Source organism: Corella eumyota, chromosome 6, assembly GCF_963082875.1.
Source record: "Corella eumyota chromosome 6, kaCorEumy4.1, whole genome shotgun sequence".
Taxonomy (NCBI): domain Eukaryota; kingdom Metazoa; phylum Chordata; class Ascidiacea; order Phlebobranchia; family Corellidae; genus Corella; species Corella eumyota.
This window is the reverse complement of record NC_137495.1, coordinates 1,058,488-1,071,248: the sequence shown is the minus strand read 5'-3', so window position 1 is coordinate 1,071,248 and position 12,761 is coordinate 1,058,488. Positions and strand designations below refer to the sequence as shown.

Sequence of the window (12,761 nt, the reverse complement as noted above, 5' to 3'; positions counted from 1 at the left end):
GTTGGTAAAAAGAAAAAGAGAAGAAAAGAGAGAGATATTTGTTTCCTTGATATGTCGACATCATCCTCCGAAAACGATGAGGTCATCAATGGTGAGGTTGTCAAAAAGGTCAAAGTGAAGGTCAAGAAGATGCCGAAAGGTCGTGGAAGAGGTCGAGGTCAAACTAAGACATCAGCTAGAGGTGGTAGAGGGCGTGGTAGGCCCTCTAGAGGTCAAATTACAAGCCGTAACGAGCATTTTAACTCGGTACAATTATCAGAAAATGAAAATCCGACTTCTGATGAGGAAAATTTATCCCAAAATAATTTTGCTGACGTCTCATTAAACAGGAATGGTGACCCGTTGTGGACAGAGTACGGTGACGAGACTGCTGATTATTTACTGGATATTGAGAGCGATGGTCTTGATGATCTTGAAGGGTGGGGTTATAACTCCGAGCTTGAAGTAAGTGACGACGATGAACCTCCTCAGAAAGCTTTAGAATATCGGGAATCACCTTTATGGAAGGTCGCTGAGCAATCAGAGAAGTTGTTAAACTCGAGCGGGGATTATGACTCAAATGTGGATTATGGTCCCAACGAGATCATGAGTTTCAGTAAATCTGGTCGTCCACGAAAACGGAACAAGAGACTATGTGCGGATGAATACGAGGTCTTCTCGCCAAGATCTACTTTCACTTCAGATAAGCCTCAGGAACAGGTTTATAAGATTGTTGTGGAAACGCCGAAACCAGCGGCAACCCAACCGATGCCGATTCAAAAGAAGCAGAATTTTATAACTCTAACTTCAATGAAGTCGAGGATTCAACAAACTCCGCCACAAATGCGACCGATGTTGCAAAATCGAGCTCCGACTACGTTTAATATGTTTGCTGTGAACAGACCACATGCACCAAGGTCACAGCAGCCTCATAAGTTTGCAACTTCTCATATTCTCAACAAAAACAACAAAGGCGCAGTGTTTTTACCATTTTCATTTGTCCAACAACAGCCACGACCAGTTGTTGCACAACAACAACCTCGTTTCAACACGTCGATCAACAGAGTTGGACCGCCACGACAAAACATTCAGCGTGCAACAAGAGTTATGACCCCTGTTTCTCGTGTGGCACCAAAAGTGATAACACCTGCTCCAAACTTTTATATCTCGTCACCAAATGTAGTCTCAATGCAGCCTGTGATCCCACAGATGTCGAGTTTTACGATCACTCAACCAAGACAACGGGTTCAATCTCCGCAAACTTTCATGATACAGAATCTTCCACAACAATTACAAATTGTGAACAATTCAGTTTTAACCCCGAACCAGACTGGAAATCGGGTTAAAAATCAACCAAAGTCGACAAAAATTGCTAAAAAATCTCGCAAACAGTCAGCAGTGTTAACTAAACCCCCTCAGAATGTGTTTGACCTTGACTTTACCACCCCTGAACCTGCAGAGGTCATTGACATGACAGAGAAATCGACATCGTTGTTTGATTCTCTTCAGGAAGAGCTGAAATGTGACCTCACTGTTGTCAATGACAACGAAGATGACCTTATCACCCTTGACCTTGAAGCAGTTGCCCCTGACAACAACGACGAGTTTCTAGCGCCCTCTAATGAGGAAGAAAGAAATGTTTTCGAGTCTTTCGAATCTTTATTACAATTTTAATAAAAAGTTCTCAAGATTTCATTTTAAAATTTGACAAAAGTTAAAGTTAAAAAAAATTAAAATTTATTGTTTTGGTGTTATGCTTGCTATTGTCTAGGTAATTTTAAAGACTCTGTGATATATAGTTAAGGTTATAATTATATCAGTATGTTATTTCATTTTCTTCTATTTCTGTTCTAGATAAATATTGTTATTTTTTTTATTTATGATTATTGTTGAATATATTCCTTGCAAGAGACAAATTGTTTAATGTTTGATATGGAAGTGCATTTTGAATGACAGATAATTAAGTTTAAATAACGAGTGCATTTGGTCTGACTTAAATTTGTAAAAAATTTTGATTTTTTTGGCTCGTATTTTATATTTTTTTGTCATTCCAAATGCACTCTTATTAGATCAGACATTGAACAGTTTAATGTAGCTAGAATGTAGACAAATTTATATGCAAAAACACTTCAATGCCAAATTTTGCGAAAAACAAGGACTATTTTAAAGGATTAAAAAAATTTGGCAATTTCTGAATAGAGATACCCAAAAATTTGGTGTAATTTTTCTAAAACTGGTCTTTTTTTCCATTGTAAATGCCCTTGAATGTCTAGCTACCTCTTGCAAGTTTAGAATAGTAGTTTTAAGTTCGAAACTTATTTTTAATTTTGTTTTAGATTTGGATAGATGAAAATACTGGAGAAATTATGCCGGTAAGTTGATTTTAATGCATAGTACTTATGCAACATCTGTGTAACTCCTTAAAAGGGCTTTTTTTAACTGTTGTAGCTATTAGTGTTAAATGCTATATTTTCTTAAGATTTCTCCTTTTTTGTTCGTTCTTCCAGTTGTTTAAACCCTAAATGGTTTAGAATGTGAGCTCTTGAGTAAGGCTTTGTAACCTTTTGTTAAGCCAACACTTATTCAGCAGCTCAATTATTGGGCAGTTATAATCAATACTATTCCAAACTGTCATCAATCAATACTATTCCAAAAGTAAATTCTAAAATGGGTCATTTGGGTGGTAATGTTAACCTTTTATGTCGAGGATAAATAAATGTAAAAAAAAATATTAAAAGCTTTAAGAACTATTAAAAAACTTTTCTCTTTTCGAAACTCAAAAGATTTATTTGAATTCCTTTTAATCAATTTTTTAACTTCTCTTAATTTACTTTTTAGATTTGGTTACCCCCAACCCCCCCTCAAGATGACCATGACTTCTATGTTGACCCCACCCACATTCTACTCTACAAACCAAACATTATGTCCGAGGCTCAACTACCCCCTCTTGTGGGCAAAAAGGAGAAGAGAAGAACCAAGCAAGATATGATAGGTCAGTACTTAAAATATTTTTTCCGATTTCCAAATCTTTATTTTTATTATGGTATTATATATGTTGTAATATAGGCTATAAAGATGTAATATAATGTAATCTGTTGTAATATAGGCTAGAAAAGATGTAATATGTTGTAATATAGGCTAGAAAGATTTATACCAATTTAGGTCTTATGATATTGTCTGATTTTTTTACTAATTAGTTTTATGTTAACTATTTTCATAATAGTATTGTTTTTACTTTTAATACCAACTTTCTATACTTCTTAACTTTAGAAGATTAATAGTTAAGAATATCACATGTTTTGTTAACCTGTGGATTGGTTAAGCATGCCCAAATTTAAAATTCATATTTTCATATTGTCAATATTTAACTAGTTAAAAGCCCCATTTAGCTAAAAGCCCCATTTAGCTAAAAGCCCCATTTAGCTAAAAGCCCCATTTAGCTAAAAGCCCCATTTAGTTAAAGCCCCATTTAGTTAAAAGCCCCATTTAGTTAAAAGCCCCATTTAGTTAAAAGCCCCATTTAGTTAAAAGCCCCATTTAGTTAAAAGCCCTAGTCACCCTTGCACCACAAACTGCAGGTTTATTTATTTTGTAGGCTTATAAATTGAACATACATGTATTTATATTGTCCACCAAGCTCCATTATATTTAAATACAATTTACTATAATTATACTTTTAACAATTCATATATTTTTAGGGTCTCAATCCCAGAGTCGAAAACTGGCGAGACTTGATATCAACATCCCTAAATCTTTGTTCAATCGGAATAAGAAATCTGAAGTGAGAAAATCTAAAGTTCAACCAATCAAAACTAAGGTCAACACAACACCAACTAAGAACTTACCCCATATTGGACAAGGCAAGTTTAACTTTTTTAAATTTATCTATTTCTTTAAGATATTACCGGCAGCGTGGTGTTGGGGTAAAAACACTTGCTACACCACACATGAGGTCGCAGATTCAATACCCACTGATTTCATGCTGTAGCTCCCTTGAGTAAGGCACTATAAACAGTATGAACTTCTGCTGAGCCAGCACTTAATCAGCAGCATAATTACTGGGCAATTATAATCTATAATATCCCAAACTGCCACAGGCAACTCGAGACTGGGTCGGAGTAACTGATGTAACTCTATGTTTAAGTCACGCATTTGACTTTCCCACATCGAGGATAAAGATATACATATATGCAACGTGGTTATGCATTTTTTACAGATATTTAACCTTCTATTTACTGTATTTAATTGTTAATAATAAACATAATATTTTTAAAAAGTAAATAATTTATTATAGGACCCATAAAAATGTGTTTTATATTTAAAAGCCATTTTTTTTTCAAATTAAAAAAAAAAAACTTTTTATGATATTTTCAGCTCTTCCAAATGCTTCGACACCCACCCTGGATTTAAGTGAACCAATTAAAACAGGGAGTGAAGGAGTCTCAGGTCCTGATTGGGTGATTAATGAGGAATGGGCATTACTACAGGTACTGTACAACTTATATATTTTGTTAGTATCCATTATTAACATTGATTATGAAAGTTGAAAGGTTAACATTAGCTCTCGTATGGTAACAAGCTAAATACACAGACTATTTTTATGCATATATCTTTATCCTCGGTGTGGAAAGGTCGACTTAAACATAGAGTAACATCAGTTACCCTGACCCAGTCTCAAGTTGCCTGTGGCAGTTTAGGATAATATAGATTATAATTGCTGGATAATTAAGCTGCTGATTAAGTGCTGGCTCAGCAGGAGTTCATATCGTTTATAGCGCCTTACTCAAGGGCTACAGCATGAGTGCAGTGGGGATTGAACCAACGACCTCATGGGGTGTAGCAAGTGTTCTTACCACTACACCACACTGCCAGTTAAATTATATATATATATACTTGTTCTAAATGCAATTTAGAGGCAAAAAGTTTAAATAAAGATATTAAAATTGGTTTTTAAAAACTTTTTTCTAAATACCAAAAAAAAATTATTTTTTTCTTTTAGGCTGTTCAACAGATATTAGAGATCCCACTAACACTTCTCACTCTAATGCCAGCCCATACTCTTAACTGGCATTTAGTAGCAGACATGGTAAACAGTGTTAGTTCAGTATATAGGTCACCAAAACAATGTAAATCAAGATATGAAGAATATATTCTGCCCAGAGAGGATCGAAAAACTACGCTGGCTATACAAGATGCTATGACACCAAAGAAAAAATTAAAAAGTAATTTTTTTTTTATTATTTTTTTTGGTAAGCATTTTTAAACTTTATGTTATTCTTATATTTAAAGAGAATAATAAAATTTAAAATATGCCAAGGATGATCAAATAGACAAGCATATATCTGAATAACTGTGCTGATAAAATCTACATCAATCTGAGGCCTTGTTTTACAATATTAAAGCAATAAACTAAAACTAGTTAAATATATATCTGAAATTATTCTTATTCCAGGTTTAAAGACACCAAAAACCAAGCTAACAAAGACCCAGAAAACAAATGTATTATATGCTGGCGATTCTAATCATATGTTTACAGCGCTTTACTCTAACAGGTATGTTATTTCATGAGGATTATTAACAATAAATAACACAGAACACTCGAAATGTATTTAATGGAAGGTAATAATATTTTTTTATTTTTTAAATGGAAAGGTCAACTTTAAGGCCTAAACATAGAGTAACATTTGTTACCCCGACCTAGTCTTAAGTTGACTCCATTAGTTTGGGATAATTTTGATTATAATTGGCTGATAATACTGCTGCTGATTAAGTTTTGGTCTAGCAGGAGCTTATACTGTTAATAGTGCCTTACTTAAAAGAAGTAGGAATCGAACCCAGGTCCTAATGTGGTAAAGCCAAAGTTTTTTGACCACTACACCATGCTTTTTGCCTATTACAAAATGTTAAGTGTGTGTTTAACCTTTTAGCAAACCAAATGTGGTTAACCTTTTATATTATTGTACAGGTTTGATGCTTGCAAAGTGATCTGTAACAAACGAAACCCCCCCAAGACTTCAGGGGGTAGTGGACAGTTCCAACGTAACCCCAAGCACACAAATATTCTTCATGATTGTGGGATCACTTACGATAAACCTCTACATCCAGTGCAGGTAATAACTTGGTTAAACCATTGCATTTGTTTATAGTTTTCTAGTTATTTATTAAAGTATAATGGACATTATAATTAACCAGTCAGTAGCATGCTTCATTTTAATTGTCGTAATATGATCTCAACTTTCAACTAATATTTGCCTGTGATAATTTACCCTCCTATCACAAACATCAGTTTTATTTATTTTATGGCGCTATAAATTTGATATACATATACATGTATTTACATTAATATATTCTACTAAGCTTCATTATATATAGACGCTCTGTGCTTTATATGTACAATGGCAAAATTTAATTTATATATCGTTATAGAATATAATAGGGAATATATTAGCTGTTTAATAGGTAACAGTTATTATGTTCCAAAGACAAAATGATGATATTTTCACGATGGTCTTCTGAAATAAAAAGTTAAAGATGCTTATTAGCTCTATCTGATTGTCTTTTGCTTAGTAAATACCAAGAACATTCTAACTTAAGTTAAAAAAACATTTCGTTTTAATCAAAAAAATGTTTGTAATCTAGGTTGCAGCAGCTCGAGCAAAACGAATCCAAAACCAGAAGAAAAACTCGACCGATCAGCAACTCAACCCTTCACTGCCCACTAGTGGTCAAACTCTGTCTTCTGGTGGGCCACCTAGTGGTCACTCGATCGCAATATCTCAAGTTGGCAACACTCTTGTGGTTGCTAACGGTAACCAGATTGTTGGGAAGGCTGCATTGCAAGGTTTGTAAATTTTTAAATAAAATTGTGATTTTTTGATAGTGATTGTTATTTCTATTTGTTAGGATGAATATTAATTAACCTAATCTGGTGTTAGACAATAAGTAAACCTTGTAGAAATGCATTGTTAAAGACAAAATGATGATTTTACAAACCACTAATATATCTGAAAATAGATTTTTTGTTGAGAGTTGTAAGCCTCCTTCTGATTGCCTTTTAACAATGCATAAAACAAGGACTTATTTTATTAAATTTTTAAAGATTTTGATTACTTAAAAAAATCTTTTTGTTTGGCCTTTTGTAACTATGGTATTTAAACAACATTTAAAATGGTATTTAACTGTACTAACTAAATCATAAATAATATACTTTGTTTAAATGAATAAAAATATAGGCAAGACTTTTTTATTCAATTTTTTTTAATAAATTTTTAAGAAGTTTTATTTAATTTTTTTTTATTCAATTTTTAAGAATTTTTATTTAAATTTTAATGTTTTTAGGTGGAACCCAGGGCTTAGGTCAACTCACAGCCATCCCTATATCAGGGGGAACCAGTAACATCGTTGTTGGATCATCATTTCCTCGCCGTGTCAATCAAACCCAAGTGGGTGGAGCTATATCTGTTAACCAGCAGGTAGGAGGAGCTATATCTGTCAATCAACAAGTGGGCGGAGCTATATCGATCAACCAACAGCAAGTTAGTGGAGCTATTTCTATACAAGGGACTGCCAAGCTACAGACTGGAAAAGGGGTGAGTTTAAAAAGAAATTTTTCTTCATATATTCAGGTTTTAAGAAGGCCAACTTAAAGTAAAAAGCTTTTTTAAAGTTTTTTTGAAATGGTGGCAAAGGGAATTAAACCTAGGACCTCATGTAGTAAGACCACTGGCTTTCGTACTAAAAACTTTTTTTTTGTCCTCTGTAATTTTTTATATTTCTTTCCACTAGGGATCCTCTCTTACTCTCCGAGCAATCTCAGGCACTAGCAACCAAGCACTCTCCTCACAGACCCCCTTAGTTACTATCACCACGGCAACAGCAGGAGGAAGTTCGACTAGAACAAGACCAACTATTACTTACCCTACTCAAGGTAAGGCTCTGAAATTAAAAAATTTTGGAAAAAAATGGATTTTTTTGCCAACTTTAATTCTAAGGTTTATTAGATTTATTAAACTTAGTTTTTGTTGGCATTTTTAACTTAATTTTTATTGAAAAGTTACACAAAGTTTACACCTATTACTGTAACTTGTGTATGTACATTTTATGTAAATTATTAAAAAAGACAAAATGATGATAAAATTACGATGGTCTTCTGAACTAAACTTGAAGATTAACAAATTTAACCCAAATGATGATCTGATTGTCTTTATTTATTAACAATGGTTTGTTTATTATTACAACAATGAAAATAACAATGTGTTATTGTTTAGGAGCTACCCAAATCCAAAAACTGACGACTATGCAGCAGATCAAGCAAGGAAAACAACAAAATATTCAAACTTCTACTTTAAAACAACAAGTAAATCTTTCATTTAATTTCAGATATGTTATTATTTTTATTTTTTTCATATCCCCTTAAAGGGGATAAGTTTTTTGATATTGTTATCGGGTAAGGGTGTGCGGGTTGGGACGTGTGTGAACTATCTGTTAAAGCTGGGCTCAAGGGCGAATAGTGTGGCGTTGGTGCGGCTCGAACCCGAAATCTTTCGACTCTTAGTCTGACACTACCCGACCACACTTATTTCAGATATGTTATTATATACAGTATCTTTATATAATGGACAATAGGTATATATGTATGGCTAATTTATGGACCTACAAAACAAATTAAAACTGCCATTTGTGGTGTGCAGGTAAATTATTACGAATAAATATTAGTTAAAAGTAGCAACTGTATAACAACTAAAAATGCTGACGGGTATTGACTAGTTATTAAAATGTACTAAAAATTAATGGTAACAATTTTAAATATAACCCTTTTATTAAGGCCATGCCAATTAATAAATATAGAAGTCTGGTTATTAATTTAAATGTTATATACCTATATAGATTGCATTGTTAAGGTCAACATGATGATTTTACAAACCACTAATATATCTGAAAATATATTTGTTGTTGAGATTTGTAAGCCTCCTTCTGATTGCTTTTAACAATCCATAAATAGGACTTTTACTTCACTGAATTTATTACATTTCAAATAGCTAACCTTTACAAATACTAAAATGAGTTTTCATAGGACTTATTGGATCGCCTTCTCCCATACTTTAAGGTCCTTAAATTTTTTTAAAACCGTTAAGTACAAGTGATCCAACTTACTGTGTTTAACTACCCTAATATTGTTGTAATAATAATCATGTTTTTATATCAGGTTAAACAATTAAGAGTTAGCCAGCAAGGTACTCAACATTTAGCCGGAACTATTGTCACTGGAAATCCTTCAAATGCTATTCTAGCTGGTGGCAAGAAAGTACAGGTATTATATACATGTGTTTATTATTATATGTGGTAAATTTGCATTAATTTGATCTGTATTAACAGGCTATCTTAAACATAAATTATTTTTATGAATAATATTCTTTAGGAATACAAAATGATTTTAAAACTAATGTTTTTTAATTAAACCTCCTGTTTTTATCTAAGCTTTTTTAAATTTGTTCTATTTATAATTACCTTTTCTTCTGTTTTTTTGTTTTAAATATACTTGACTTAGATTCCAGTTGTAGCTGTTTTAAAAGCCTATTTAATATAGATGTTGTTAAAGGCCCAGTCCTATTGTATAATCTCTTGACTATGAGTTTATGTATTTTTTCCCAAATCTTTTTTTACACACTATGTTTTAAAATTGACAAAATGATGATATTTTCACGATGGTCTTCTGAATTATTAAACCTGAAGATTCTTATTAGCTCTATCTGATTGTCTTTCAACAATTAACCCGTTATGACAACACATTCAAGACATAAGTTATCACTTATTTTATTTTTTAGCTTGCAAAAATGACAGCACAAGAGTTTGAGATTTTGATGAAACAACAACGACCTGTTAAAACTGTACCTCATCGTCAACAACAGGTAACTATGATGTCATAACAAGCATTTATTAATATAACAATACGAAAATACACTTATCATAGAATCCCCATTGCTCTCATGATGTAGCAACCTTGAGTAAAGCGTTATAATCAGTATAAACTCCTGCTGAGCCAGCATCTAATCAGCAGCCTAATTACCAGGCAATTATAATCTATAATATCACAAACTGCCAAAAAGCAACTTAAGACTGGGTCAGAGTGACCGATGTTAATCTATATTGAGGTCGTGCATTCGACCTTCTTTCATCAAGGATAAAGTTATATACAAAAAAACTATATTTTTTCAATACAAACATATACCAACCAACCACTTTAATTTACCCAACTTATTTTTAGGTCCAGATAGCTCCGGTTCGAGCCCAACATCAGGCACATCAGGTTCAAATGATCGCAGCTCAGCAAGCCACACAAGCTAGTTCAAAACCTTTGCCAATCACCGTTCCTGTCACTAATATTGCGCCAAGTTAGTTGTGTTGTTTTAAATTTAGAAATTTTTTCATAATTATTTATCCTCGATGTGGAAAGGTCGACCTCGATGTGGAAAGGTCGACTTTGACCTAAACATAGAGTAACATCAGTTACTCTGACCCAGTCTCAAGTTGCCTGTGGCAGTTTGAAATATTATTGATTATAATTGCCTAATAATTAAGCTGCTAATTAAATACTGGCTTAGCAGAATTTTAAACTGTTTATAGCACCTTACTTAAGGGGGCTACAGCATGAGAGCAGTGGGAATCGAACCCAGAACTTCATGTAGTGAAACCTAGTGTTCTGACCAAAACACTATGCTGCTTAGCTAAAACCATAGTTAACTTAGTTACTTGTTGAATATTACTAACAAAAAAGCTTTTAATTAAACCAAATTGCCAAGTGTGTAAATCTTTTATTTTAATGCAATTGCCACATAAATGTATTTTTTTATTCCAATTCTTTTGACTTTCATTTGTTTTTATTACTTAGCTGTAAACCTGACTGGATTGACAGTTCCAAGCTCCGCCCACAACAAGCAGATGATTGTAACAGGAACACAAGTAAGTTACTTTATAGTTTAACATGTGTTTAAATGGGGTCGTTGGGTTTTAATATTGGGTAAGTGCTTGTATAATATGATAACCTGATAATGTGAATCTTTTTAACCTTTATCTGCACAGTTTATTTAAAAACTATTGTCTATATTTTAATAGATGTTATGTTAATTTTGTTTAAGATAGTATGATATAGTCATAGTAATATAAACTTTATGTAAACCCTTTTTTTTTAGTTCTAATCTGTTTATTAAATAACAATCGTCCACATTTTAAAAAGTTATTTTAACTAATTTTGTTAAAGATTTTATGACTAGCAGTTGGACTAAGTTAAATTTTTCGTATATTTTTAGAGCATTTAATTTCAGTAATATTATTTTTTAATAAACCTGAAGTGTTAAATAATAAATGTTTATATTTTAAATAGTGAGATTATATGACCGGCAAGCAGTTAAAATAAGTTATATTTTTACAATGTTTTGAGTGCATTCAATTTCAGTAATTTTAATTTTCTGTAAAATTTCTTTAACTGTAACTTTTTAGGGAGCTGGTATAAACCAACTAATTCTGCAGCAACATTTGTTAAAACAACAGCAACAATCACTACAATCACAACAACAACAATTACAACAACAACAATCCAGACAGGTAAACCTTTATATGTGACTAAATTGGTTGAAAAAGACAAAATGATGATATTTTCACGATGGTCTTCTGAATTAATATTTGAAGATGCTTATTAGCTCTATCTGATTGTCTTTTAAAGTTGAATTAAATGGTTAGAGCCCTTAAAATCAATAATAAAGTTTTCTTGGCCTATGATACCTAATATATATAATATGCAGCTTTGTGGGGGATATATATATATATATATAAGCATGTTAAATTTAAAGGTCTACAAGAAAAATGAAACTGCTATCTGTGGTACATGGGTAAATTATCGCTGGCAAATATTAGTTAAGAGTTGCTATCGACTAGTTTTTATTAATCATAATGCAGCAAAATTAAGTATACTTAAACCATTAAGTTTACTTTGTAACCAATTCAGAATAAAAAACCTTCTTTACCTAATTTTTTAGTTAACAGCACATCTTATGATCTGTTTTTTATATTATAGTAGCAACTCTCAACTAATATTTGCCTGCAATAATTTACCTGTGTACTATAGTAGGCAGTTTTATTTTTTATGTGAGCCTTCAATGGGACAGACATGTTGCCCACCAAGTTCCATTTTATAAAGATAATCTAACACCTTATTTTTTCCAGGTATTTGTGTCGAAACAACAGAAGCAAGTTTACTCTCCCGTTGTAGCTCACCAGTTGATCTCATCTCAGGGGAAGTTTAACAGAATTGTCCAACAACAACAACAAAACAAAAGAAGGATTGCAACCTCAAAGGTAACTTGGAGTTTTTAACATTTATTTATCCTTGATGTCGATGTAGAAAAGTCAACTTAACAGCCTAAACATAGAGCAACATTTGTTACCCTACCCAGTCTTAAGTTGACTTTAGCTGTTTGGTATATTAAAGATTATAATTGCCCGAAATAAATTAATTGATTAAGTAATGGCTTAGCAGGAGTTGAGGGCGTTAAGAGCACCATCTTACTTGGAGTGCTACAGCATGGGAGTAGTGGGGATCAAACCTAAGCCATTGTTTATTAAAAGATTGTAATTTAAGGGCAGTGATTTGAATGTTATGTTGCTTTTTTGTTGTTGATATACTTATGGTTAAAATATGGGTATATGTATTTGTACATGGGTAATGTAAGTCTATATTAGTGCTTTATATTAAAAATTTTAAAAGTGTATAAAAAACTTGATTTTTT

General features: G+C 32.4%; 2 protein-coding genes across 2 annotated transcripts in view; both read left to right on the top strand.

The window, feature by feature from the left end:
- LOC145755486 (chromatin remodeling protein domino-like) overlaps positions 1-12,761 on the top strand; it is a 40,453-nt gene that overhangs the window by 25,501 nt on the left and 2,191 nt on the right. Inside the window, exons 43-59 of the mRNA XM_082571724.1 lie at positions 2,316-2,351; positions 2,818-2,971; positions 3,678-3,839; positions 4,354-4,466; positions 4,979-5,201; positions 5,432-5,531; positions 5,945-6,089; positions 6,619-6,820; positions 7,318-7,568; positions 7,765-7,906; positions 8,247-8,335; positions 9,185-9,289; positions 9,804-9,887; positions 10,244-10,370; positions 10,868-10,938; positions 11,476-11,580; positions 12,199-12,330. Coding sequence (XP_082427850.1) covers positions 2,316-2,351; positions 2,818-2,971; positions 3,678-3,839; positions 4,354-4,466; positions 4,979-5,201; positions 5,432-5,531; positions 5,945-6,089; positions 6,619-6,820; positions 7,318-7,568; positions 7,765-7,906; positions 8,247-8,335; positions 9,185-9,289; positions 9,804-9,887; positions 10,244-10,370; positions 10,868-10,938; positions 11,476-11,580; positions 12,199-12,330 — 2,241 coding nt within the window. The remainder of the gene's footprint in view (positions 1-2,315; positions 2,352-2,817; positions 2,972-3,677; positions 3,840-4,353; positions 4,467-4,978; positions 5,202-5,431; positions 5,532-5,944; positions 6,090-6,618; positions 6,821-7,317; positions 7,569-7,764; positions 7,907-8,246; positions 8,336-9,184; positions 9,290-9,803; positions 9,888-10,243; positions 10,371-10,867; positions 10,939-11,475; positions 11,581-12,198; positions 12,331-12,761) is intronic.
- LOC145755487 (uncharacterized) lies at positions 11-2,250 on the top strand. Its single transcript, XM_082571725.1, has one exon. The coding sequence runs from the start codon at positions 52-54 to the stop codon at positions 1,651-1,653; it is 1,602 nt and encodes a 533-aa protein (XP_082427851.1). The 5' UTR covers positions 11-51; the 3' UTR covers positions 1,654-2,250.

Bases quoted from the DNA above. Each gene is read 5' to 3' on its own strand.
- LOC145755487 (XM_082571725.1), top strand. From the start codon at position 52: ATGTCGACATCATCCTCCGAAAACGATGAGGTCATCAATGGTGAGGTT.